This window comes from Petaurus breviceps, unplaced genomic scaffold, assembly GCF_028583685.1.
Source record: "Petaurus breviceps papuanus isolate PSGF00001 unplaced genomic scaffold, PetGlider_PUasm1.0 171, whole genome shotgun sequence".
Taxonomy (NCBI): Eukaryota; Metazoa; Chordata; class Mammalia; order Diprotodontia; family Petauridae; genus Petaurus; species Petaurus breviceps.
In genome coordinates, this window is record NW_027185754.1 from 8,778,858 (window position 1) to 8,803,367 (window position 24,510).

Here is a 24,510-nt window from a genome sequence, read left to right on the forward strand (position 1 = left end):
TGTAAAAGGCAAAGCCATTTCCTTGCAGGACTAGCTGTTTTCAAGATGATGTTTCAAATTATCTGTTGCTTATTTCTCTGAAGATAAACAAGGAACCTCTTATTCATACCAGTTGTGATAGATCATTCAACACAGCAATGGATAGGGTATTGGACTTTAAAAACAAAACAAAACATTGTTTTTAGTTCTGCACATCAATAGCTAACCAGATGGCTAATTTCCTTTAATGAAATGAAACTAAGAATGATAATAACAATATCTGTCACCAAAGGAGATTGAGGTAGGATGAGATCTAAGGCTCCTTCCATAGTCAGCAGTCTACAGCTCAATGGTTCTATGGCAATTTAAAATATTTTTCATATTTACCTTCTCATAGTATTGGGGTGCTTTTGGTTCTAAAAGGAAAAGAAACATTGCCCTAGAATTTTTTGAGGAAGAAAGGACCAAGTCTGGTTCCCTGTCTTCTGTATTACAGGAGTTGTACAAGAGATCATAGGTAAAAAGTTGTTCAGCACAGTGGGAAGTATAGTGGACTGGAACAAAGTCACAAGACATGGCTTTTTAGGAAAGGTTTTGATAATCTGTTATGCAACCTCGAGAAATTAATTTTCTTTTTCTGGGGCTCAATTTTCCCTTATGTAAAATGGGGAGGCTTTTGTTTGGATGATCTCTAAGGCTCCTAACTCACATGTTCTGTGCTCCATGATAGCTAATAATTGTTGGATTTCCTTTAATAAAACCATACTATGGCTTATGTGTTTGAAAGCGATAGAGCTGATGTCTGAATTTGTCTACTGGACTCTCCAATATACAGGTTGTTCTAGGTTTTGAAGGCCCAAGGCAATCAATGAATAGAACCCCTAAAAAGGAACCCAGACCCTCAGTGCTATACATATTTGTCTCTAAAACCAGGGCTTTAGAAACAGATGCAGATAGACTCACCACCAGGCAATTCAAGCAGAAATCGTTGGGCACAGAGCAAGGCTGGGGGTAAGACAGCAAGACTGAGCATGATGTGAAAGGAATCAGTCCTTTAGGGCCCTTCCTATGACCCTGATTCTGTATTTTCTGTACCCTGAATCTTTTTGAAATCCATACTGGAAAACTTGCCTATCAAGACTGATTATTTTGACTTAAAGGAAAAATGAGTTTCTGTTGTCTGAGGACCATCCTGGCTTGTTTTTAAAGGATCTCATAACCAGATTGTCCATGATGATGGGGTGATGAGGTTTCCTTTTTTTTTTTTTTTGGTCACGACAATTTACAAAGATCAACATTTCCAAGGCAATGAGAGATTCTAGGTGAGGAGAAAGAGGCTTTATAGCTTTGAAATGATAGATTATTGAAACATTGAAGGCAATTAGCTCTTTCTCTGTTTTTCAAATGCTGTTTAATAAACCTGTGCTAGTGCTTTGGTAGCCTTGGTTTCTTACTAAGTACTGGACCTTGAGAATCACGAGCCAGATCCTGATATTCCCAGGGAGAATTATGGGTAGGGGCAAAAGGAGTCATTGACTTATGATTAAGAAGTCTACATGTTTGAAGCCAATCTAGGTGAGTGTGGAGATTCCACCATTAGGTGTGGGTAACATTTTGGGAAAACTAAGCAATGGATTCTCCCAGATTGGCGCTTCTCTGAGAAACAACATAAAGCAGTATAACATGCAAATATCATAATCTACTTTTGGTTTGCTGATTGTTGCTGCTGTTGTTAAATTAGAAATCAGATCTGCCTAAAAATTAGTGGTTAGGGTCATGGTTTCCTGATGGGCGGCATCAACTTCTCTCAAGTGGACCCAAGTCAGCAAAAGAGAAAGGGTGACTTAGAGGGCTATGCTAGGTTTTCTGTTGAATATCCTGTTGGCATTCATTTCTGATTCATTCATGTGAGGATGAATGTCTATATCCATTCCTGCTTCTCTACACAGCCTGAGCAGGGTCTGGACATTGTTCTTGGAGAGTCGCAAGTACCTGTAGGAACAATTAAAAAATTATTTTTGGTTGAAAGTGTGAAGGTGAAAATGTCTCAGCATCCTTATACTTTATTGGGAATGTCCCAAAGAAATTGTGTTATCTTTGGAACGTACAGACTTTACTGCTGAGAAATCTGGAGCTTTTCAAAATGAATGTTACCCAGCTCTTTTTGTGGCAGCTAAAAATTGGAAACTCAGGAGATAACTTGGGGAATGACAGAACAAGTTGGGGTATAGGATTGTAAAGGAAAATTACTGTGCTATAAGAATGATGAGCAGTTGGATTTCAGAAAAACCTGGAGAGACATGAACTGATACAGTTAAGTGAGGAGAACCAGGATATTGTACATAGTAATAGTAATATTATATGATGATCAGCTGTGAATGACTCAGTTATTCTCAGCAATACAATGATCCAAGACAAGCCCAAAGGACTCATGATGACAAATGCTATCTACCTCCAGAGAAAGAGCTGATGGCTTCTGAATACAGACCAAAGAATATAATTTTTCACTTTCTTTTTTTTTTGTTCAAGTGTTCTTCCACAAAATGACTAATGTGGAAATGTTTTTACATGATTGTGTATATATAACATACTGGATTACTTACCCTTTCAGGGAGGGGAAAGGGGAGAGAGGGAGGGATGGAATTTGAAACTCAAAACTTTAAAGAGACAACAAATATAAAAAATTATATATAATTAGAAAAAATAAAATATTATTTAAAAAAACAAAAAGAATGCTACCTCAGATATTGGTGCTAAAAGAACACTTTAAACCATAGCACAGAGGATGTGAAAAGGCAGAAGACCAGGGCTGGAATGCTGCCTCTGCTCAATACTGTTGGGTGACCTTGGACCAATTCTTTGCCTTTCTCAGCTTCAGTTTATACATCTGTTAAATATGGGGCATTGGACTAGAGCTTTATGGTTCCCTTCCAGCTCTAAATCATATGCATACACAATGCAAACATGTGTCCCATGGTTTGATGTATATATATATACACACACACCATACTAAAAATAATATGTAACATAACATCATCATCATCATCATTCTAGTGAGAGTAGTTATAGCCTCTGTCACTTATTTGTGAGAGCTTAAACAAAAGTCATTTTCTCCAGTTTTCTCACTTGTACAATGAGATTAGACTAAATGCATGCCAGGTTCCCTAACCCCCTCCATATATGTTTATGTATATGTACACACATGCACACATCTAGACATACACAATGCACTTAACATATAAACAAATGTGCACATATAGGCACACATGTGAATTTATATGTGCATATAGGTGTGGTATATATGTACATAAATACACACATGTAAAGAGAGAGAAACACACACACACACACATAGACACAGAGAGAAGACCTTAGGGACCACTGAGTCTAACCCTCTCATTTTACAATAGAGGAAGCCTAGGAGCCAGTGCCTTGCTTAAGGCTCAAAGGCCATAATTTCTCCCACTATGACGATGATAAAGAATAAAGAATTACATAGAGATTTCAAGATTACAAAGCCAAGCTCACTCACGATCTTATTTAACACTCACAACAACCCTGTGAGGTAGGTGCTAAAGACATTTTTGCCCCTATTTTAAAGTTGAAGAAACTCAGGTTCAGGGATATGAAGACTCTACCCTGGAGCACAGAAGTGAGTATCAGTTCCATGTACTCACGCTCCCCCATGACCTTAGTGACGCCTTCTGTCACTATGCAGCCCCTCCCTCTAGAGCTGCCAGCCCCCTGCTTTATAAAGAAGAGTTATCCTACTTCCCCAAGTAAATGAGTTTCCTCCACAGATAGGGATAAGTCTGCATTAAGCAACAGAAGAGGAAATATGCATTAGATGAACAAATTTCACACCACTTCTTCCCCTGCCCCCAACCCTTTTCTAGCTCACCCTCTGCCATTCATCCTTTGGGGTCCAGCCTTTCTAGAAAGGTATGTCCTTTAACTGCAAACCACAGTGCCTTTGCTTGCCCTTGTAATGTCATCTAGTCTATACCCTTTCATTTTTCTGAGGAAGAAACAGAGGCCCTGAGAGCAGAAGTGAGTTACCTAAAGTGACAAAAAGTCTTTCCCATGGTACAGGCCTCAGTGTATGCCTGCTGAATTGAAATCACTCTAAGATTCTGACAGACTGACTGGTTTGATTTTGTTAGCAACCTTGTGGGCTGCGTGTATTTTCAATAATGTGATATGTGGCTGATCCAGGATAGAAGAGTGATAAATGGTGGCCAGCCCCCATTAATGGCTGTTGAAGTGATACCATGGATCCTGAGCAGCCCTCGATGGCTCTCTAGCTGGTTCCTAAGGAGTTAAACTGGATGGCGTTCATTCATTCACTCAACAAATATTTACTGTCAGATCAGTCCTGTGTTAGTTAAGACAGAAAGGACCTGAAAGAAAATGGAAGACATGGCTCCTGACCCCCAGAAGCTTACTGTCAGCTGAGTTGAGGAAAAAACACAGCCAGGGAGTCAGAAGACAGCTAGCAACAGCACACAGTGGTATCTATTAAGTGCTCAGTGATGAGTACAGGCCACGAGGGCAGTCAATGAAAGGGGTTAGGGTTAGGGCACCTCCAAACGAAGAAGGAAACAGTTCAGAAAATAATCATTCTCTGAAATAGGAGGAACCATGTAGTACAACAGAAAGAATGGTGAAGATGGAGGTCAGAAGAAACCTGATACTGAAACCTGTCTCTGACTCCCACTGGCTGTGTGACCTTGTAACATCTCGGAGCCTCGGTTTCTGTATCTGTAAAACAGAGATGATAATGAGAGCAGCCCTTCACAGGGCCAATGGGAGATAATGTATGTAAAGTGCTTTGTAAACCTTGAAGCCTCTATGAATGTCAGCTATTACTTTTCATTGAAACGAAAGAGAGTCGCCAGCTCCAATGCAAGCTGGCAGAAACAGTTACTCCTCTTGGCCCGATCCCCAGCTTACCAAGGCATTTTTTGATAACTAGTTCAGTTCAAACCAACAAGTGTTTATGAAGGGCCTGCTATGTGTCAGGCTCTGGGTGAGGCGTCAAAGATACAAAGACCAAAAAGTCAGTGCTTACGTTCAAGGAGCTGACATTGTACTGGCAAGAGATGTGTGAGTCCATAATAAATATAAATTCAGAGTCTTCGGTACCAGGAAAGGGTGTCCTGGAGAGCAGGCATAAAGTATTCTGCTCCTCTACCACACGCCATAATAAATTGGCTTTCTAGCTTTTAAATCAGCCTCTAGTGAATCTGGTTACTGTGACTGATTTTGTTTACTCTGATCAGCCCTGGGTGAATGAATAAAGTGCAGCTTTTAGACCAATGGGAAGCCTGCAGATAGGGGGCCCATCTTACCTATCCAGTCAGCCTTCTTCTGACCTTACACTTTTCAATATCCTTCTTACTGCAATAAGTATCTGAGGCAAAGAAGTCTCTCTGGAGAAGTCAGTTTTGACTCTGGCCTGGGAAGACTGGGTGGGACTTGATCAGACATAAAGGAGTGGGGGTCGAGGAGGGAAAGGGGAACACCCCCACTGTAACTCGGATGATGTGAGATCATGACTTGGAATTAAAAAGCAAGTGTTTGTGCTGCTATAGTGTTCTCCCTATCCTATAAAAGAGACTAGAGAAGGAAATTAGAGTTAATCCCCCCCAAAATCAATAGGACCTTTCTCTATCAGAGTCAATTCCATCCACATAATGTCCAGAGGTTGGAGGTTGATTGCCTTCTGTGGCCTGAGAATGGCAATGTTTTAGAGCGGAAAGAACACTGGGTTTGAAGTCAAAGGGCAGGGGCTCAGATGAAAGCGTTGGCCAGTCTCTTTTCTCATACTCACAATGAAGAGGGGCTAGATTAACCAAAATACCTAACATTGGTCTATCATTTTAAGGTATGCAGAACGCTTGACTGTGATTACCTCGTTTGATTTTCACAACAACCCTGTGAAGCAGGTACTGTTATTTTCATCCCTCTCATTCAGATGAGATATCTGAGGCCCAAGGAGTTCAAGTGACTTGCCTGTGATCACACATCAGGATTTGAACTGAAGTCTTCCTGACTCTAGGACTACAACTCTATCTACTAGACCATGTAAGTCCCCATGCTAGACATCCATGGGCTAGATGGATTAGATGGTGCCTAATCTAGCTAATTAGGTCATCTCAGGAGCAAATAGCACCTAGTACATGTATTCAAGTGAAACACAGTAGTAGGAATATGAGAACATTGTACTTATTATGGAAATCAGAACTTTAAGGCTATTTGGCCAGAAACTGGTAGGAGCTAGTCAGAGGCCTAGCAGAACTCAGCAATAATATCTAAATTCAGCTGGAGTCATTATAGAGTCTGGTAAAAATTCATTCCTCTGGACATATATCACATGTTCTATATCACAAATGTCCCTTAGATTTCCTTTAGAATCACCATTTTCTGTGAGTCTGTGAACTATGGAAGCTATCAGCAGCTTTTCCACTGGCAGCCAGGCTAAGCGGGAGTTTGCCCTTCCAATGCCCAGAATACTCCCTGTATATAGTAATGTTACCAAAGAATGTTTGTTTAAATGAATTGGAGATCCCTCTAGAAGTGATGCTTTTCAGGCTAGGTCCACTTTCATGTATCAGACAGTCACAGTAAGGAAGGATCAGTTTGTCTACCTTTCAAGGGAATCAGTCCATGATTTTATCAGTCACGGAATCCTTGTTCCCATGGAATCCCTTACACAGGTACCTTAGCAGTAATCTCACCTACCTTCCTACCTGAAGTTTAAATGCTCTCTTTAATACCTAGAGGGCAGCTAGCCTCTTACTTGAAGAGGTTCAGTATTGGGGAACTCACTATCTCCTGAGGCAGCTCATTCCACTGTTGAACTGTTCTAATTGTGAGAAGGTACTTCCTTACACTGAGGCAATACTATCCTGTCTGATTTTTCCGCCAAATTTTTCATAGTTTTGCTCTTTAGGACCAAGCAAAATAAATTTATTGCTTCTATCAGTTCTCAGATTGTTGAGGTTTTTTTGGCAGGGGGCGGGGGGGGGTTGGTAATTTTCTTCTTTTTTTGAAGGGAAATTGGGGTTAAGCGACTTGCCTAAGGTCACAGGCTAGTTTGTGTGTGTGTGTGTGTGTGTGTGTGTGTCTGTGTGTCTGTGTGTCTGTGTGTGTGTGTTAAGTCTCTGAGGCCACATTTGAACTCAGGTCCTCCTGACTCCAGGGCTGGTGCTCTATTCACTGCACTACCTAACTGCACCCTTTTTGGTAATTTTCAAGGGAAGAGAAGATACTAGGCCCTTGCCCATTAGGAATACAGTTGGCCAATGAAGGTACTTTATCAGGGCCTTGGCTATCAGTGTCCACACCAGTTTCCTTGATAAATCCTGTTCCCTACCCCCATTTTCCTCACCTACAGCTCAGAACTTCCTGGGGCTTTAACAGTGTGGTGGCTACTTCTGGCTTCACATTTGGAGTCTTCTCAATGAAATTCTTTATTTTCCGATCATATCCCTGGAAACTAGATGAGGGGTCTATCACTTTTGTAGTCATTCCCTTACGGGAAGAAGAAAAGGTATCTTGCATAAACTGGTTGGAATTAGGATCAATGCTGCTTCTACGTGGGATGCTCATCCGTGGGGTTGCTGATATTATAACTTCTGGCCCATCTAGATCTGAAGAGGGAGAAAAAAGAAGAATCTTTTTTTTTAAGCAATTGGGGTTAAGTAACTTGCTCAAGGTTACACGGCCAGGTGTTTCTGGGTGGGTGCTAAGTGTATGAGCCCAGATTCGATCCCAGGTCATCCTGACTCTGGGGCCGGTGCTCTTACTCACTGTGCTACCTGGCCGCCCCAAGAAGAATCTTAATAACACCTATTTCTGCATTCACTTTAAAGGTTTACAGAGAACTCTCCTTAAGATGGAACTATGAAGTAGAGGGTGAACCTTATCTTAAGTTTACAGATGAGATAACTGAGGCCCAGATGGGTCACACAGCAAGTGTCAGAGCTGGAACTCAAATTTAGGTTTCTATCTCTTTCTCTACCACACAAAATATAATCATCTTTGGAATTTGCCATTAGGGCACTGGGGTGGGGATGAAGGAAAGAAGGGTGGTAGAAGGCAGAGACCCCAACAGAATTTTAATGAGAGGAAGTCCTTTGATAATTGTTTTTCAGACTACCTTGGATAATCATCTCTTTTTATGAAGTACCATGTGTAAAATGAGAGGAATTGGACTAGAGTTTCAATGCCCCCATCCAGCTCTGAAACTCAGCTCCTATGAGTTCTGCCTTCCATTTCTCCACCAGGAACTCCAACCTGATGCAGCACTCTTTTTTTTAAAATTAAATATATTTGTTTACTTTTAGTTTACAATATTCAGTTCCATAATCCCTTGAGTTTCAAATTTTCTCCTCCTCCCTCTCCTCCCCCATCCCCCACCCAACGGCAGCATGCAATCAAATATAGGTTCAACAAATACCTTCGCATTAAACATTAGTCAAGTTGTAAAGAAGGATTATAACCAATGGAGTAAATAATGAGAAAGAAGGGACAAAACAGCACAAAACACAAAAAAGAGAGAGCAAGTAGTTTGTTACAGTCTGCATTCAGACTCTGTAGTTCTTTCTCTGGATGTGGATTTCCCTTTCCATCATGAGTCTTTTGGAGTTGTCCTCTAACCTTGTATTACTGAGAGGAGCCGAGTCTATCAAAGTTAGTCATCACACATATGATGTGTCTGTAATTGTGTACAAAGTTCTCCTGGTTCTGCTCTCCTCACTCAGCATCAGTTCATATAAGTCTTTCCAGGTTATTATGAAGTCCATCTGCTCCTCATTTCTTATAGCACAATAGTATTCCATTACATTCATATACCACACCTTGTTTAGCCATTCCCCAATTGATGGGCATCCCATTGATTTACCATTCTTTGCTACCACAAAAAGAGCTGCTATAAATATTTTTGTACATATGGGTCCTTTCCCCACTTCTATGATCTCTTTAGGATATAGCCCTAGAAGTGGTATTGCTGGGTCAAAGGGTATGCACTTTTTTATAGCCCTTTGGGCATAGTTCCAGATTGCTCTCCAGAAAGGTTGAATCAGTTAATAACTCCACCAACAATGCATTAGTGTTCCAATTTTTCCACACCATCTCCAGCATTTATCATTTTCCTGTTTGATCATCTTAGCCAATCTGACAGGTAAGATGTGGTACCTCATTTTTGATTTGCATTTGTCTAATCAATAGGGATTTAGAGCATTTTTTCATATGCTTATAGACATCTTTAATTTCTTCCTCTGAAAACCTGATGCATCATTTTTTGGCTATAGACTGAACTTACAGTCAGTCTAGGAAGTGGAGTGGTATATGGGAAAAAAAAAACAAACATTTAAGCCTGGAGTCAAGAAACTTGCATTCAAGTTGCAGCTGCTAGCTTTAACTGTTTGTCCTTGGGCAAGTAACATTCCCCTGCGCTCCTTAAGATTTTTCCTAAGTAAATTGTGAGCATTGGACTAGAGGACATCTAAGGTCCTCCTAGATCTCATGGTCTATGAATTATGTGAGCAGAGCTGCCTTTTAAAAAGTATTTCTATTTTTCAGTTGTAAAACTATGGAGCTACCATCTAAAAAGAAACCTGGTCTTCCATCCAAAAGAGTAGCTGAGGAAAAATTCTAAAGCCTTCATGGGAGTGGCTACCCTAAGTATCAGGGCCAGTCTAATTCCTCCAAGACATTTATTAGGTGCCTACTCTATGTAATACACAGTGCTAGGTTCCCAGGAGACAAAGAACAATTTGGGGCAAGCACTGAGTGTCCTGGACGAGAATCATAGAGCTGGAAGGAACCTCACAGACCAAAGTTCTGGATTTAGATTCAGAAAATGGGACTCTGAATTCTGGCCCTGCCGCTTATTCCCCATGTGACTTTGGGGAAATCACAGTTACTACTGTGGGTCTCATTGTATTAATTTGTAAAATGAGGGGATTAAATTAAAAAGACCTTTAAAGGTCCCTTATAGCTCTAAGTCTGTGATGATCATTTAGTCCAAACCTCTCATTTAGTTGAAAAGAAAAGAGAAGGCGTGAGACTTACCCAAGTTAACCTCCCTATAAAATGACAGGGGTGAGACTAGATGGTCTCTGAGATCCTAAATGATTCTCCTTTCTACAGTCCCTAAGGTGAAAAAAGTAGAGATGGAATTGTCATGGTTCTGATCTAAAAACAATAATAGATCTGTTGTATTCCTAGGGCATGTATCCAAGACATAACAGAGATCCTCCTAAAACTTATAAAAATAGATGGCAATGATCCACTGCTGGGTTCACAGGAACAAAAACGACATGTCTAGAAGGAATTTTAAAACTATTTCCAAAGGTTATGAAGTCTTAGGCCAGAAATAGAGGGATATAGGAAAATAGTCTGCTGTTTTCCTCACTGTTGCCCATTGAAGACAAAGGATGCAGAAGATGAAAAGTAATAATTTGGGAAGTGGATAGCTGGTATCCAAGAAAAGGATTTGAATTTCTGGATCATACCTTACAATGTAGAATTGGCAGATTCTTGACGAGAGATAGAACACATCTCATACTGGTGAGAATATATTTGCCAGGTGTCTTGTAAATCTAATAAAAAAGGGGTCTAAAATAATAAGGATTATGGAGGGAAAAATTTCAGATCTGGGTAGCATTACATATTAAAAAGATATAGTCATGTGAGGAAATCCAGGAACCAGAGTGGAGAAGCATGATTGAGAGTATTTGGGTGAAGATCAGTGGAGGCAGAAACCGTTTATTTTGTCATTGGAGTATACTATAGACCACCTGGACAGAAAGAGGAAATTGATGAGTTTGGGGAACAGATTAATGAGCCTGGCACAGAGGCATGACATAGTAGTGATGGGGGCTATAAGTAGTATCCAGATATCTGCTAGAGTTCCTTTGCCAGAAAGTAAAACAGCTAATAACTTCTTGACTTGCTTTAGTGATGTCATCCTTTAAATCTTAGAGGAACCAACAAGAAGAAATTCTACTCTGGATCTGATTCTCACTAATAACGATAAGAATGTTGCTGGAGAGGAAATAATAGAAACCTAGGGAGCAGTGACCACCCCATCTGAGAGTTTGTGATAGAGAATGTATGGAAATCTGGGTATAGTCTGACACACGCCCTAGATTTTGTAAAAACAGACTTCAGAGTATTTGAAAGAAAGAAGATAGAATCCCATGGACTAAAATATGTCAGGGAAAGTTAGATTAAGAGGAATGGGAGATGCTTGAGAGTGATGTTCGGAAGACATAAAAGGAAACAGTTTTAATGAGGAAGAAAAATGAAATTTGCTTGAAGATACCATTGTTTCTGCATAGGGAATTCAATAAATAATTAAGATTTTTTTTGAAGGGGGGGAAGGCAAGGCAGTTGGAGTTAAGTGACTTGCCCAAGGTCATACAACCAGTAAGTGTCGAGTGTCTGAGGCTGGATTTGACCTGAGGTCCTCCTGACTCCAGGGCTGATGCTCTATTCACTGCACCACCTAGCTGCCCCAAATAATTTAGATTTTAAGAAAAAAATGTACAGAAGATAGAAGCAAGTCCAGGTAATAGAAAATGAATATGAGTATGGGATGGGGTTCTGAAGAAATACTGTATCAAGAGTGCTGAAGCTCAGAATGAGCTGGGGCCTGTGAGGGAAGCTAAGATTGACAAAATGGTTTTTCTTGGGGGGAAGATAGGGGAGACAGGAGAGATATCAAAGAAGGAACAGGACCATTACCCAGGGTGGATGGGATGATAGTTGACAATTGACATCACTGCTCAATTTTAAAGTTATTTCTGTTTTCTCTGAAGAGGAGAATACCTTTATTATAAATGATAGAATAAAAATAATTATCAGAGAATTGATACCCAAGATAAGTGAGGAGATAGTAAAAGAGCATCTAGCTATTTCCTTTTTTAATTTTTAAATTTTTGACTTTTTGGAGGGAGAGAGGCAGGGCAATTGGGGTTAAGTGACTTGGCCAAGGTCACACAGCTAGTAAGTGTTAAGTGTCTGAGACTAGATTTAAACTCATGTCTTCCCGACTCCAGAGCCAATGCTCTATTCACTGCACCACCTAGGTGCCCCTTAGCTGTTTCTTTTGAATTCAAGTCATCACCTATATTAAATGAATCACATCTCTAGGTTCCAAAACAATTGGCAGATATTCTGAGCCACCGCCAGCAATATTTGAATGATCATGAAAAATGGGAGAGGTGCCACAAGATTGGAGAAATGCAAATGTTGTCCCAGTTGAGCCCGTACACACGACAGGTTAGCAAACTTGATTTTTCTTCCTGAGAAAATTCTCAAAGGGATCATTTAAGGGGTGGTTGGTGAACATCTGGAAAAGGAAGCAGGGATCCAAGGAGCCAGAATGGCTTCATTAAGAACATAATCCTTTTCTGATGAGATGGCTTTACTAGCAGAATGCTGTGGACATAGTTTGCCAAGGTATTAGCAAAGCTTTTGACAAAGTGTCTCATGCTACCTTGTTGAGAAGATGGAGGGAGATAGAACAAGAGTACAATCAGATGGCGGTGGAACTGGTTGGAAGGCTAGACTCCACAAGTAGTTGTCAGTGGTCCATGTCAACATGACTAGAGGTCTCCAGTGGAGAGCCCCAGGACTTGAGGTTTGGCCCTGTGCTGTTTAACATTTTTATCGCCAACTTAGATAAAAACACAGATGGAACACTCACCAGCTTTGCAGATGATAAGGAAACTAGAAGGGGATAAACTAACATAGTGGATGTCAGAGTCCAGCTTGATAAGCTAGAGAAGAAATTCGATGAGATAAATGCCAAGTCTTGCACTTGAATACAAAAAATCAACTTCCTAAGTGTAAGAGAGAGGGATCAAGGGGAGATAACAGTTGTTCTTAAAGAGACCTTGAGGTTTTCATGGTCTGCAAGCTCAATATGAGTCAGCCATGTAACGTGGCTAATGCCATCTTGGGCTGCATAGCTCCCAGGGGCAGAGCTTCCAGGAACAGGGAATGGACAAAGACAAAAGTCTTTGTACTTTGCCCTTGTCAGACCTCATCTGCAGTGATACACTTTGATAAGCTGGAGAATGTTCAGAGAAGGTGTCTGAGTCTAAGGCATATATGAGGACTAGCTGAAAGAACCAAGGATGCTTAGCTTGGAAAAGAGAAGATTCAGGACGGGACATGATGATTGGTGATCTCCAAGCATTTGAAGGGCTTTCATGAGGTGAAGGGACACCAGAGAGCAGAACTAGGAACAGTGGTTGGAAGTTGCAAAAAGGTCAATTTAGACTCGAAATCAGGAAAAACTTCCTAAAGATTATACCTGTCTCTGCGAGCCTTGAGAGCTGGTGAGGGCAGGAGAGTGGGGGGGGGGTCCCTTTCCTCTGTAAGAGGCTGGATGATACTTACTTTGAGGGTATGTTATGCTGGGGATTCCTTCATCGTAGGGGTTCAGCTCCATGGTGCCCTGGGTTTCTTCCAACCCTGACATTCTGTGACCTAGTCCAGACCCTCACATTTTATATAGAGGGAACCTGAGGCCTACAGAGGGGATGTGATTTGTCCAAAGTCATGCAAAGAGTTAGTGAATGAGGCAGCTAGGTGGCACAGTGAATAGAGAACCGGTCCTGGTGTCAGGAGGACCTGAGTTCAAATCTGGCCTCAGATACTTGACATTTAACTAGCTGTAATCTTGGGCAAGTCATTTAGCCCCAATTGCCTTACCTTCCCCCTCAAAAAAAATGAGTTAGCAAATGAACCAAGGACTAGAACATACCTCTTCTTTCAATTATATCATATCACCTCCCTCCTTGGATCTACAGGGACCTCTGAGGGCAATGTGGTGCTTCTAATTCCCCTCCTCAAGTCTAGAAGGTCCTCTTTGGTAACAGGAGCTCAAAACTCAGTGCCCCAAAGAATCAATCCAAACAGGCCTGTTCCTTACTGGCTCAGATTCTTTTCTGATGACTTGAGTGATTTTGTTTCTGGAAAATAAATTCCTTATATTTGCTATAGATGGAGCTGCCTTTGCCTGTTGCCTGACATTTGGTGTGGGGGGCAGGGAGGAGGAAGGTAAAATGGCAGGAAAGAAGGTAGCATCTGACCCGGTCTCTGTGTCAGTGTCCTCCAAACCCATGGAGTCCGTCATTTCTAAAGGAAGAGAAAAGGCCTCCCCACTCCTGAGCCCACGTGGCTCCCAGCATTTGAAGATGGAGGCAGCAGGAAGGGCTGAGAACTGCTATATAGGTCAAATCAGAGGAGCCCTGTGAGCTCTCAGGAGGAATGTGGCTGCTTTACTCCCACCACTGTTTTCACAAACTTCTGTTCCCCCTTCCCTGTGGCTGTGGGAGGCGGCCACTGCACCTGCCTTCTCGCCTCCAGCCTTCTTCCCCAATGCCCAAGGGCTCCTGCCTTGTGGGTCCCTTTGGCCCTCATTCCAGTCTCCCTCCTCAGCCTGCCTCTGGCCCCAGGCTGTCAGCTCCTTATCCTATGCCTTCTGAGGTGGCAGAATTCCCTTCCTTCATTTATATTGTCACCTTGCAGGTATTTATAGATTGCAGTGTGGTCCCCTCCCCCTTACCCTTCCCCCCCTGGAGCCTTCTCTTTTTAAAAATGTTCTATGCCCCAGTCTTTTCTCTTAGAATGCAGAGACTTAAATTGAGAGATGAAATGGGAGACAGAGACTAGGAAACCGATACAGCTTATAGCCTGTCTTTTCTTACTGATGCTGGGAGGAGGTCAGTCAAGGGAGACTGTCTTCTGTTTTTTTATTTTATTTTTTATTTTTGGCATTCTTTCTAACAGTCCTTAGGGCTCCCTTGGCCTCATTCCTCTTTGGGTGGCTTAAGATTCAAGAGGAAAATATGACAAGGTCCCCTTACCCTGGGTCTTTTTAGGACTTAGAATTATAGCTTCAGAGTGCTTAGGGATCACAAAAAGAATAGGATCTGGAGGCGGCTAGGTGGCACAGTGAGTAGAGCACCGGCCCTGGAGTCAGGAGGACCTGGGTTTGGATCCGGCTGCAGACACTTAAGACACACACACACACACGCACACACACACACAAACGAGTCGTGTGACCTTGGGCAAGTTACTTAACCCCAATTGCCCTCCAAAAAAAAAAAAAGAAAAAAAGAATAGAATCTGGAGTTAGAAGAGAAATTAGGGATTATCTATTCTAATCCTTTCATTTTACAGATGTATAAACTGAGGCTGATGGAGGTGAAGTGATTTGCTCCAGTTCATACAGGTAATAAATTTCATAGTCAGGATTTGAACTCAGGTTTTCTGACTACAAATCCATGAGAAGTGAGCCCAGGTAACAGTCTAAGTTAGAGATGAGTCAGGGCAGATCATCCAGTTCTCCTGATGCACCAGATCAGTGGTGTATGGTAAAGAATACTGGATTTGGAATCAGGGGACCTATGTTCCAACCCTGAATCTGTGAATTTTTACCTCTGAGTTTTCAAAAAACTATGTTTAGGAGAGGAATTCAAAACCAAGCAATAGATAGAGGAGAGCACAATAGACCAAATGGACTAAGTTTTGACTTAGGAAAAATTTAAAAGCTTTTCACTAACAAAATTATTTCAACTAGGATAAGAACACTATTGAGAGAGTCCTCTGAGAAAAGTCTGATATTCGAGATATACAGGGATTTGACACAAATTTGTAAGACTAAGCAATCATTCTCTAATAAAAATGTGGTCAATGGATATGAACCTTTAGTTTTAAAAAGAAGAAATGCAAACTGTCAACCATAAGAAAAATCCACTGCCACTAATAATAAGGGGAATATAGAAATTAAAACAAGCTTAGTGTTTCACCTTGTACCAGCACACTCACAAAGAGAGAAACAAAATAGTCAACATCGGAAAGGCTGCAGATGGAAGGCACACTAATACACTGTTGGTCGAGCAGTGTATCAGTCCAATTGTTCTAAAAGAAACAATTGAGAATAACTGGAGAAAATCACAAAACCACTCACATGATCCAGCAATCCCATTCTGGGGCATATAACTCGTAGAAATCAATGAGAGAAAGGTCCCATATATATCAAAATGTCAGTAGCAGCACTTTTTATGGTAGCATAAAAATGAAAACAAAGCAGATGTACATAAAGGCTGAAAAATTGTGATATAGATAAGTGTCATGAAAGACAAATATCTTAGGAAGTGATGAAAGAAGGAATTTAGAAAACAGGAAGATGTAGTAACTGATGCAAAGAAAAGAAAGCAAAATCAGGAGAACACTGTGTACACACACAATGCTTGGAAGAATGTAAATGAAAACAATGCTGTAAAGGTAGTGAGCTCAGATGAAATGCAATGACCAATCATGTAGAAGAGATAATAATACACCTCTCCCTCCTCTTAATGGACTGAAGGGTTAGGAATCGAGGCTGTTTCATACACTTTCAGAGATACTTTGTTAGTTGGTTTTTACTTAACTATTTTTCTTTGTTACAAGGGAGGGTTCTGAGAGGTGTTTCTATTAGGAGATGAATTTGCAAATGCATATGTATGACAAAAGGCATCAGCAAATTTCTCAGATAATTACTACCTATGTGACTTTGAGCAAATCTTTCTCCCTTTCTGGGTCTCAGTCTCTTTATCTGTAAAATGAGGGGGATGGGTTAGCTCTAAATCCCCTAATCCTCACTAATCTTTCCCCCATCTTAGATCTCAGGCTTTTCACTCAGTGTGGATACTTTTTGACAAGGGTGAGGTTCCTGGGGTATGGTAGGACCCAGGTCTGATGTAATGGACAAATAGTATAGATAAGCAACGTGTCCTGTAATGCACTGAGAACTGCAAGTTCCAAGTGAGAGGCATCCTCAGAAATGAGCAGTGAAATCAAAAAGTGTCATGCTTTGAAAGAGAAAGTAATGAGAGTCATCCTGGGCTGTCTGAGATTAGCCACATACAGTAGACCCCATCCTTTGGAGACAGATTATAAATGTGGTGATAAGATATGGACATTTCGGGGCAGCTAGGTGGCACAGGGAACAGAGTATCAGCCCCGGAGTCAGGAAGACCCTATTTCAAATTTGACCTAGGCACTTGATACACTTACTAGCTGTGTGACCTTGGGCAAGTCACTTAACCCCAATTACCTTGTCTTCCCCTCTCCAAAAAAAAAAAAGATAGGGACATTTCCTAAATCTAAAATGGTCTCCTTAAAAGAGAAACAGCTATTTGCAATGGAAGATAATACCATAATCTTGGAAAAAGTAGAAAGTTAATCATTAAGAAATGTAAGGACAGAGAAGACTTTGGTGACTGGGCAAGAAGGTTTAAAGAGGATAGTAGAAGAGTAAGCATCTGTTGGTCAGTCAACAAACATTTGTTTATTATCTACTGGCTTGCAAGGCTCTATGCTAAATTCTAGGGATACAAAGAAATGAAAACATTCCTATTCTTAAGGAGCTCAGTCTAATGGAGGAGACAACATGCAAATAACTATGAATTAACAAGCAATATACAGGATAAGTTGGAAATAATCACAGAGAAAGGGTGCTAGAATTAAGGGGGATCAGGAAAGACTTCTCATGGAAGGTGTGCTTTTAGCTAGAACTTGAAACCAGGAAAGCTGAGAGGCAGAGATGAGGAGGGAAAGCTTTCCAGGCAAGGGGGACAGTCAGTGAAAATACCTAGAGATAGAAGACTGTCATTTGAGGAACAGTAAGGAACCCAGTGTCACTGGATCACAGTATGGGAGACGAGGGATGTTGACCTGTCAAATGTCCAAGGGAGAGGGTGACCTGACTGACCGACAAGAGTACAGTTGTCCATTTGTCTACTCTTTTCGCACCCTTTTAAAACATTTAAACATTTTAAAACAATTAACACCCTTTGTGTGAATATCCTTTGATTATTCTCTCTTATAGATTCAAAGACACAAAATATCAGAGCTAAAAGGGACCTTGGAGACCAACTAATCTCTATTTCATATGACAGATGAGGAAACCTGAGGTGGACGTTACTTGATAAGGTCACCTACACTGAGTCAGAGGAAGAGCTAAAGCCAGAACCCATTTATTTATTCTTTAGCATCTCATGTGTAAGAGAGAAAGCAGTGAATGGAGGAAGTTATCCAAGGCTAAGGATTGGAGAGGCGTGATACAGTGAGGGGACAAGGGACTCAGGAGGATAGTGTAGAGCTGAATTGGTTCCTCAAGGGGTCAAGATGGGGAAAGGAGGAGAGTGTAGCTAGCACAGGATTGATTGATTTGAGAAAGAACTGAGGGGTGGAAGGGTTGGAGGTCATGGTGAGGACGAAGAACAGAACAGGATTAGGGGTTTCAAGGCAGAGGGGAAGGTGGAATGACAATAGACTATGATCAGATGAGGAAACTTCATTGTTCATGAACATGGGAATGGTGCCTTTATGGGTGAATATTATTACAAGAAAGGATCGATATGAGCAATTTAGATAAATATGGGAATTTTCATGAACATCTGATGCAGAGTGAACTAAGCAGACCCAGAAAAAAATGATATGCACAATGACTAGAGTCATTTAAAAGAAAGAACAAGAGCTGAAGCTTAGGATTGTGTACTTGTAATGATGCATGTTGGTTCTGTGAAGGAGTGTTCTTCCCTCCTCTCTTTAAAGAGGTAAAAAACTGTAGGTGTGGAATGTTGCATATGTTGTCAGACGTGGTTGGTTTTGATCAACAGTTTTTGTTTGTTATAAGAGAAGGCTCACCACATGGCTTGGTGAAGGGCCATGGTGGTTAGGGTATATAACCAGAAAACAAAATAAAACAAAACAAAAAAAAACAAAAACTAGTATAAGAGCAAAAGTATCAATAAAAGTTTTAAAAACGAAATGAATGTATTGGATTGGGTGATTCTTATTTTGATTCTATAGTACTTTCTTCATAGGGTAGCTGTGAAACTTAATAGATAATACACGTACAAAACATTCTGCTAGTCTTAAAGTGCTATATAGATGTCAATTCTCATCATCATCAACCAACTGGTGCAATTCAGTTTTGAATTTCGATGATGTTATAAAAACATTGCTTCTCCAATATCTCAAGAGGAAATGAGTTTTATCACCTTTTCCTCAGATCCTAGAGAGAAAAGGGAAGATCACAGTAGGAAGGAAGTGGGTTGCTGAAGACCGGCTTGGCCAACTTCAACACTTGACCAAGAATGTTCACTGCTTTTTTTCCATCAGCTGTAATGAGAATATGTCAATTAAGCCCTTGCTTGTTCAGAGCAAGGAAATCCATGGGTAGAGGTATGATTGAGAAATGCTGCTGACATTCTTTAAGAAACAGGAAAAACTCCCCTCCAAGTTTGGGAGAAAAGGCAAGAATGTTATTCTCACTTACCTCCCACTAATTTCTTGTGTGTATCCTTCAGAGTGGTGAGGTAGCTAGGATCTTGGACTGTGAAAGACTCCTCTGAAGACATTTTCATTTGTTTCAGGGAATTCTTCAGGAAGAACTTAGTACAAGAGAAAATGGAATCATAATTCTGGTCTGGGGGGGGAGAAGAGGCCCCCAAACTGTCATATCTTACCCCTTTTCAAGAGTAAATCTAAGCAGGAAGACCTTCAGAGGGTTCCTTCAACTGCAAAGTTATGATCTTAGAAAGCCAAGTTCACAGGGGTTTCAGGAGATACTAAAGGGGTTCAGAATAAGAGATGTCTCTGCTGGGACCAGGAAGGTAGGTCACTTTTTAGTCCTTTCCATTTTTACAACCTAGGGAACTTGGACCCTTCCCTCTCTTAGAAGTAATAATTTGTGACTCCTTTCACAGCCTGGATCTCGTCTGAGCCATATAATAAACATGAAAGGTGTGCACAGCAGGAGCAATCATCCTCATTTAACAAAGGAGGTATTAGGCCTTTGCCTTCTCTTGTGAAATTTACCCATGGAAGAACTGAGTCAACTGAGGGTATTGTCCATTCAGTCCCCCCAGGTAGGAGTGGGGACTGAGGGTGGGATTTGAAGGTGGATCAGTGGGGAGAGCATGAGCTGAGAGACAGGACATACTGGGTTTGAGTAACTCTTCTACTGTGATTAGTAGAATAACTTTGAATGAATCATTCTACTTTCTTAGAACTTAACACTCATCAGCCAAATGGACTTTATGTTAAGCTACCTTACAAGAGGTACTGTGAAATAGAGACAATGAGTGGGAAAGTGCTTTGAGAAACGTACCATAACGTGGTGAATGGATGTGAGGTGGTATCATTAAAAATGAAATTCTATTCAAATCCAGCCTCAGATACTTAACACTTACTAGCCGTGTGACCTTGGGCAAGTTACTTAACCCCCATTGCCTTGCTTTCTCCCTCCAAAAAGCAAAAAAAAAAAAAAAAAAAAGAAATTCTACTTGCCGATGGTTCTCTTGGGGAAAAAGATGTGAGGAGCTGGGGGATGGGAAGGGAGGATGGACAAGGGGTGTCTGTGATTTCAGCAGGAAAAAGGCAAAAGAAATGGACTGATGGAGTGAAATAGATACTTCTCCTAAATACACACTGTTACGGATCAGGTAGCTTGAGGTAGCCACTGAAAGCTGGTGAAGTCAGGTTGGGCCATTAGGTCTGCTCACTGAGGCAGGCCCTGGGAAGTGAGAGTTATAGGCCTGACCATTATCTTTCTCTTGGCTTGCTCTCCTGGGGTAGTGCCTAAGACTTGGGAAGCAGAAGGAACTGATTTACCGGGATATGGGTAAAGCTCTCCAGTTGGTAGTCTCTTGTGGGTTTCAGTAATAGTTTTCTAAGCTTTTTTTCTTCTTGAATCATCTTGTATTCTTGAAGATGCTTCAGATTTTCCAACGACTGTTTGGTCTTAAACAACTAGGAGAAAGAGGCAACGTGGAAGAGACAAGTCAGAGTGCTTAGAAGCATTTAGCTTAAATAGATCAATTCAATCCAATCCAGCCAGCACTTTATTAGTGTTTATTGTGTGCTTGGCAGTGGGAATACAAAGAGATAACTCATATAGCCTCTACTCTCAAGGAATTTGCATTCTCCTGCGATTGATGCAACATATGAAGGGATTGGTACTGCTATGGTGTCATGGAAAGAATGCTGATTTAGTTATTGTACCTGACTTTGAATCCCAGTTCTGCTATCTTTGTAACCTTGTAACTTTTCTGGGCCTCAGTTTCCCCATCTGTCAAATGAAGGGGTTGAACTAGTTGGCCTTTGAGATCCCTTATAGCTCTAAGTCTATGAGCCTAAATGTTAATTAATTAATTTTGGTAGCAGACTTGTAATTTCATTAGTATAGAGAACTCAGTGGTGAAACTCCCGCTAGTTTACAAGTCACTACAGGACAGCGGTGATTATCTCTCACCTTTGCCTTTTCCTTGTTTTCTCCATCTATAAAATTAGGCGATTGGAACATATGGAATCTGTAAGGTCCTTTTCCCTGGGGTTCTATGAACTGGTAAGCAGGCAGCATCCGCCATAGAAAGGAGACCAAATTCCACAGGTATATGGCTATTCAAGGACAATGAGTCCTGTGTTTAAATCTATCCCATTCCTACCCTGTGTGAGTCAGATTGTCTTCTAAGTGAAAGGAGAAATAATAGGGGTCCCACTCTCATAACTCTTGGCATATAACCCCTCCAAGAGGCTTCCCCAATACCTGTTCCATTTGCATACTTGGTTGTTCTCTTTCTTGTGGGCAACAGCCAAGGACTTCCCTGGGTTCTGGTCCATTCTTTCTATGACATGTGTTACATCTGACTGCTTCCTCTCCTTGGCCCCGCTCCATCGTATCTTCTGCTTCCTGGGTTCCCAGAACAATGTTTTCAAATCTGACATTTTAGTGACCTCTGTTGGTTTTACCTGATAGAGGCTTTTTCTTTTTTTGCTTCCTGACCAAGATGAAATGCTAGGTCTTTCTGAATTGCTTGAGATGTGAGGCGAGAAGGAATACCATGGTGCCAAGTTTGACATTGTGGTGAAGCATCACCTGATCCTGTTGCCTCCTGTGTGGGGCCTTCCTGACCAGGTGGAGAGACTAAAAGGAGAGGGAATTGTGAGGTCACTTGTGGGACAGCTTTCTGGGGAGAGAGGAAACTGACATTGACCTCAAACTCCCCAGTATTTATCCTATGGGAAATGAGATCGTTGGTCCTGGTGGTGAAGGTTAGTGCTATATTTTAATCAACCCATTCTCTGAGGGACATTCTCTTCTCCAAGCTCAGTGCTATCTGTAAGAATAGAGATGGGTAAGTAGATACAACATGATGGGTTGTGTAAAATATCTCCAGAAAAAAAAATTTGGGTTTGTTCCTCTAGAATTTTTTTCTTCAATTCCAAAATGGTTAGTTATATGTGGTATAGGTACACAACAGTTTGCATAGAAAATATTTGTGAATTGAAAGTTCATTATGACTCACTGGTACTGTAACAGCATAGATAAAAACATTAATGCAAAGTTTAGATCTATTAAGGGAAGCAGGGTGTTGTCCATAGGAAAGGACTTGCTAATATCCCAATATCCCCTGCAATAGTTGTGATCTCTGCTCACTGACCCTGGCTGCCATTGCCTGGAGGCTAGATCTGTTCATATTTCACCCTTTCCCTAAGGGTTCTCCAGTATCCTTAAAAGAGGTTTGGGGGGTCTCTAGTCTCTTCCATTGGCTCAAGCCCTCCACAATTGTGTTCCCCAATTTTAGAAGTCCAAGCCTTCCAGTTCCATTTAAACACTTAATAGTGAGATTAGCTTTTAGGAAGGAATATTTACATCAAATCTATAGCAAGAACAAATATACAAATATTCCTTCCCAACATTTGGGAGGCCATAACCCCCTTACATCACCTTGGTCTTGGGATGGGAGTGAGATTGGCTTCATAGCTTAGCTCAGTTTCTAGATAGAAACAGTCCCACCAAGTTCTGAGTTCAAAGCCTCCTTGTTTCTAGCACAGACTTCTCAAGGCTTCCCTGCTGGGCCAGCAGTAATATTGTGCTTGGAATCCTGCCCCCAAGATCCCCATGGCTCAAGTCCCCAAGTGCAGGGTACAGGGACTCTACCTCCTGCACCTAGAACTGAAAACAAACCAAACAGACTAAAACCACAAGCCCATTTCTCAGAACCACCCAGCCTCGGGGAATGAGATAGGTGGCCTTTTGCCCCACCCAGCATGGTGCCTATGCTGTGAGAGAACAAGCTCTTCATTCCTGGATGCCACCGGAAAGAGAAAGATAGCTGGAAGGGACCTCAGAGGTTATCTAGTGCAACTTCTTCCATTTTACAGATGAGTGAACTGAGGCCCAGAAAGGTGGAATTGCCCAAGGTCACTTCAGAGGTACCTTCCAGGTCCCAGGTGTTCCTCTGACTCCCAGACCTTTGCTATCTCTTTGTACTGTATCACACATCCTTCAACCAGATATTTTTTATTATGTGTCAGATACTGTGTTGGGACAGGTAGGTGGCACAGTGGATAGAGCACTGGGCTTGGAAGCAAGAAGACTCATGAGTTCAAATCTGGACTCAGACACTCACTAGCTGTGTGACTCTGGACGAGTCATTTAACCCTATTTACCTCAGTTTCCTCATCTGTAAAATGAACTGGAGAAGGAAATGGCAAATCACTCCAGTATCTTTGTCAGGAAAATTCCAAATGGGTCATGAAGAATTGGATATGACTGAACAACAATAAGACATTGTGTTGTCCAGTGATAAAACAAGCTGCCTTGGGAGGTGGGGGTCCCTATCATGAAGCTCTCAAGTAGAGGTCATGTGACCATTAGCTGGGCTGTGGTGGGAGGGATTGAGGCTCAAGTACAGATTAGATTAGATGACCTAGGACCAGGCCCTGCCAACTCTGAGATCCTTTCAATCTTTCTCTCCCTTGCTACTTAGTTCTCTCTCTCCTTCTTGATCAATATTCAGTATTCCATTAGCAGTAAATTCCTTCTTTGTTTGGCAGGGAAGGTTTTGTAGCCTTTCTGCCAACCCCCCCCCCCCAGCTTTTAAATCCTAAGGGGGCCAGCCCCTTTCCTCTGAATACCTTAAAACCAGGTGTAAACAATAAGAACAGCTTTCAAACAAAGCTGTATCCTGGTTTACTTAAGGCTATTAACACTTTTCAGGGCATTAGTTTCTGGGATCATTTCTCATAGGGGCGTCTTGTCTGATGGCAGCAATGGGATGAGATGAATATGGCACAATCCATTTCTGAGCCTGGGAACTGCCCAGAGAAGGACAGCTCTGGTGAGTTTTGTGTTGGTGCGGGCAGGGGGGGTCCTGAGCAGAGGACGCCAGGAGCCTCCTGGTCCTGGATGGAGGATGGGGAGCACCAAGACAAACTTGACCCATTTCACAACATTTCACAAATATTATTCCTTCTCCTGATGTCCACAGATTCTCCTTGTTTCCAATTCAGTTTATTTTTTCAATTGAAAATATTTATTAAGCTTTCAACTATGTTTGAGACACTGCACTGGATATTGAGGTAGGGAAAACAAGGAAGGGAATGATCAGTCTTAAGGCAGGTCCTCTGGGTACTTAATAGCTTGTACAGATACTAGACCCTAGCTAA

The 24,510-nt window shown here is 41.4% G+C and overlaps 1 protein-coding gene across 2 annotated transcripts; it reads right to left on the reverse strand.

Annotated features, from left to right (window-relative positions):
* Positions 1-1,374: 1,374 nt before the first annotated feature.
* Positions 1,375-22,439, reverse strand: CUNH16orf78 (chromosome unknown C16orf78 homolog). Of its 2 annotated transcripts, XM_069082813.1 has the most exons (5): positions 21,622-22,439; positions 20,671-20,808; positions 19,334-19,448; positions 7,373-7,634; positions 1,375-1,971 (listed from the first exon to the last, which is right to left on the reverse strand). In XM_069082813.1, exons 1-5 carry the CDS (start codon positions 21,916-21,918, stop codon positions 1,824-1,826), a joined length of 960 nt encoding a protein of 319 aa, XP_068938914.1. In that variant the 5' UTR covers positions 21,919-22,439; the 3' UTR covers positions 1,375-1,823. The 2 variants fall into 2 exon arrangements, 1 of the variants encoding a protein (XP_068938914.1); XR_011167346.1 differs by lacking the exons at positions 7,373-7,634; positions 20,671-20,808; positions 21,622-22,439 and having other exon boundaries at positions 1,855-1,971; positions 19,334-19,391.
* Between the last annotated feature and the right edge of the window lie 2,071 nt (positions 22,440-24,510).

Coding starts and splice junctions, on each gene's coding strand:
- CUNH16orf78 (XM_069082813.1), bottom strand. CDS start 21,918: ATGTCAAACTTGGCACCATGGTATTCCTTCTCGCCTCACATCTCAAGC. Junction 19,449..20,670: donor AGAGCTTTACCCATATCCCG/GTAAATCAGTTC, acceptor TCTTGTACTAAG/TTCTTCCTGAAGAATTCCCT. Junction 1,972..7,372: donor CAGGAAGTTCTGAGCTGTAG/GTGAGGAAAATG, acceptor TTGTTCCTACAG/GTACTTGCGACTCTCCAAGA.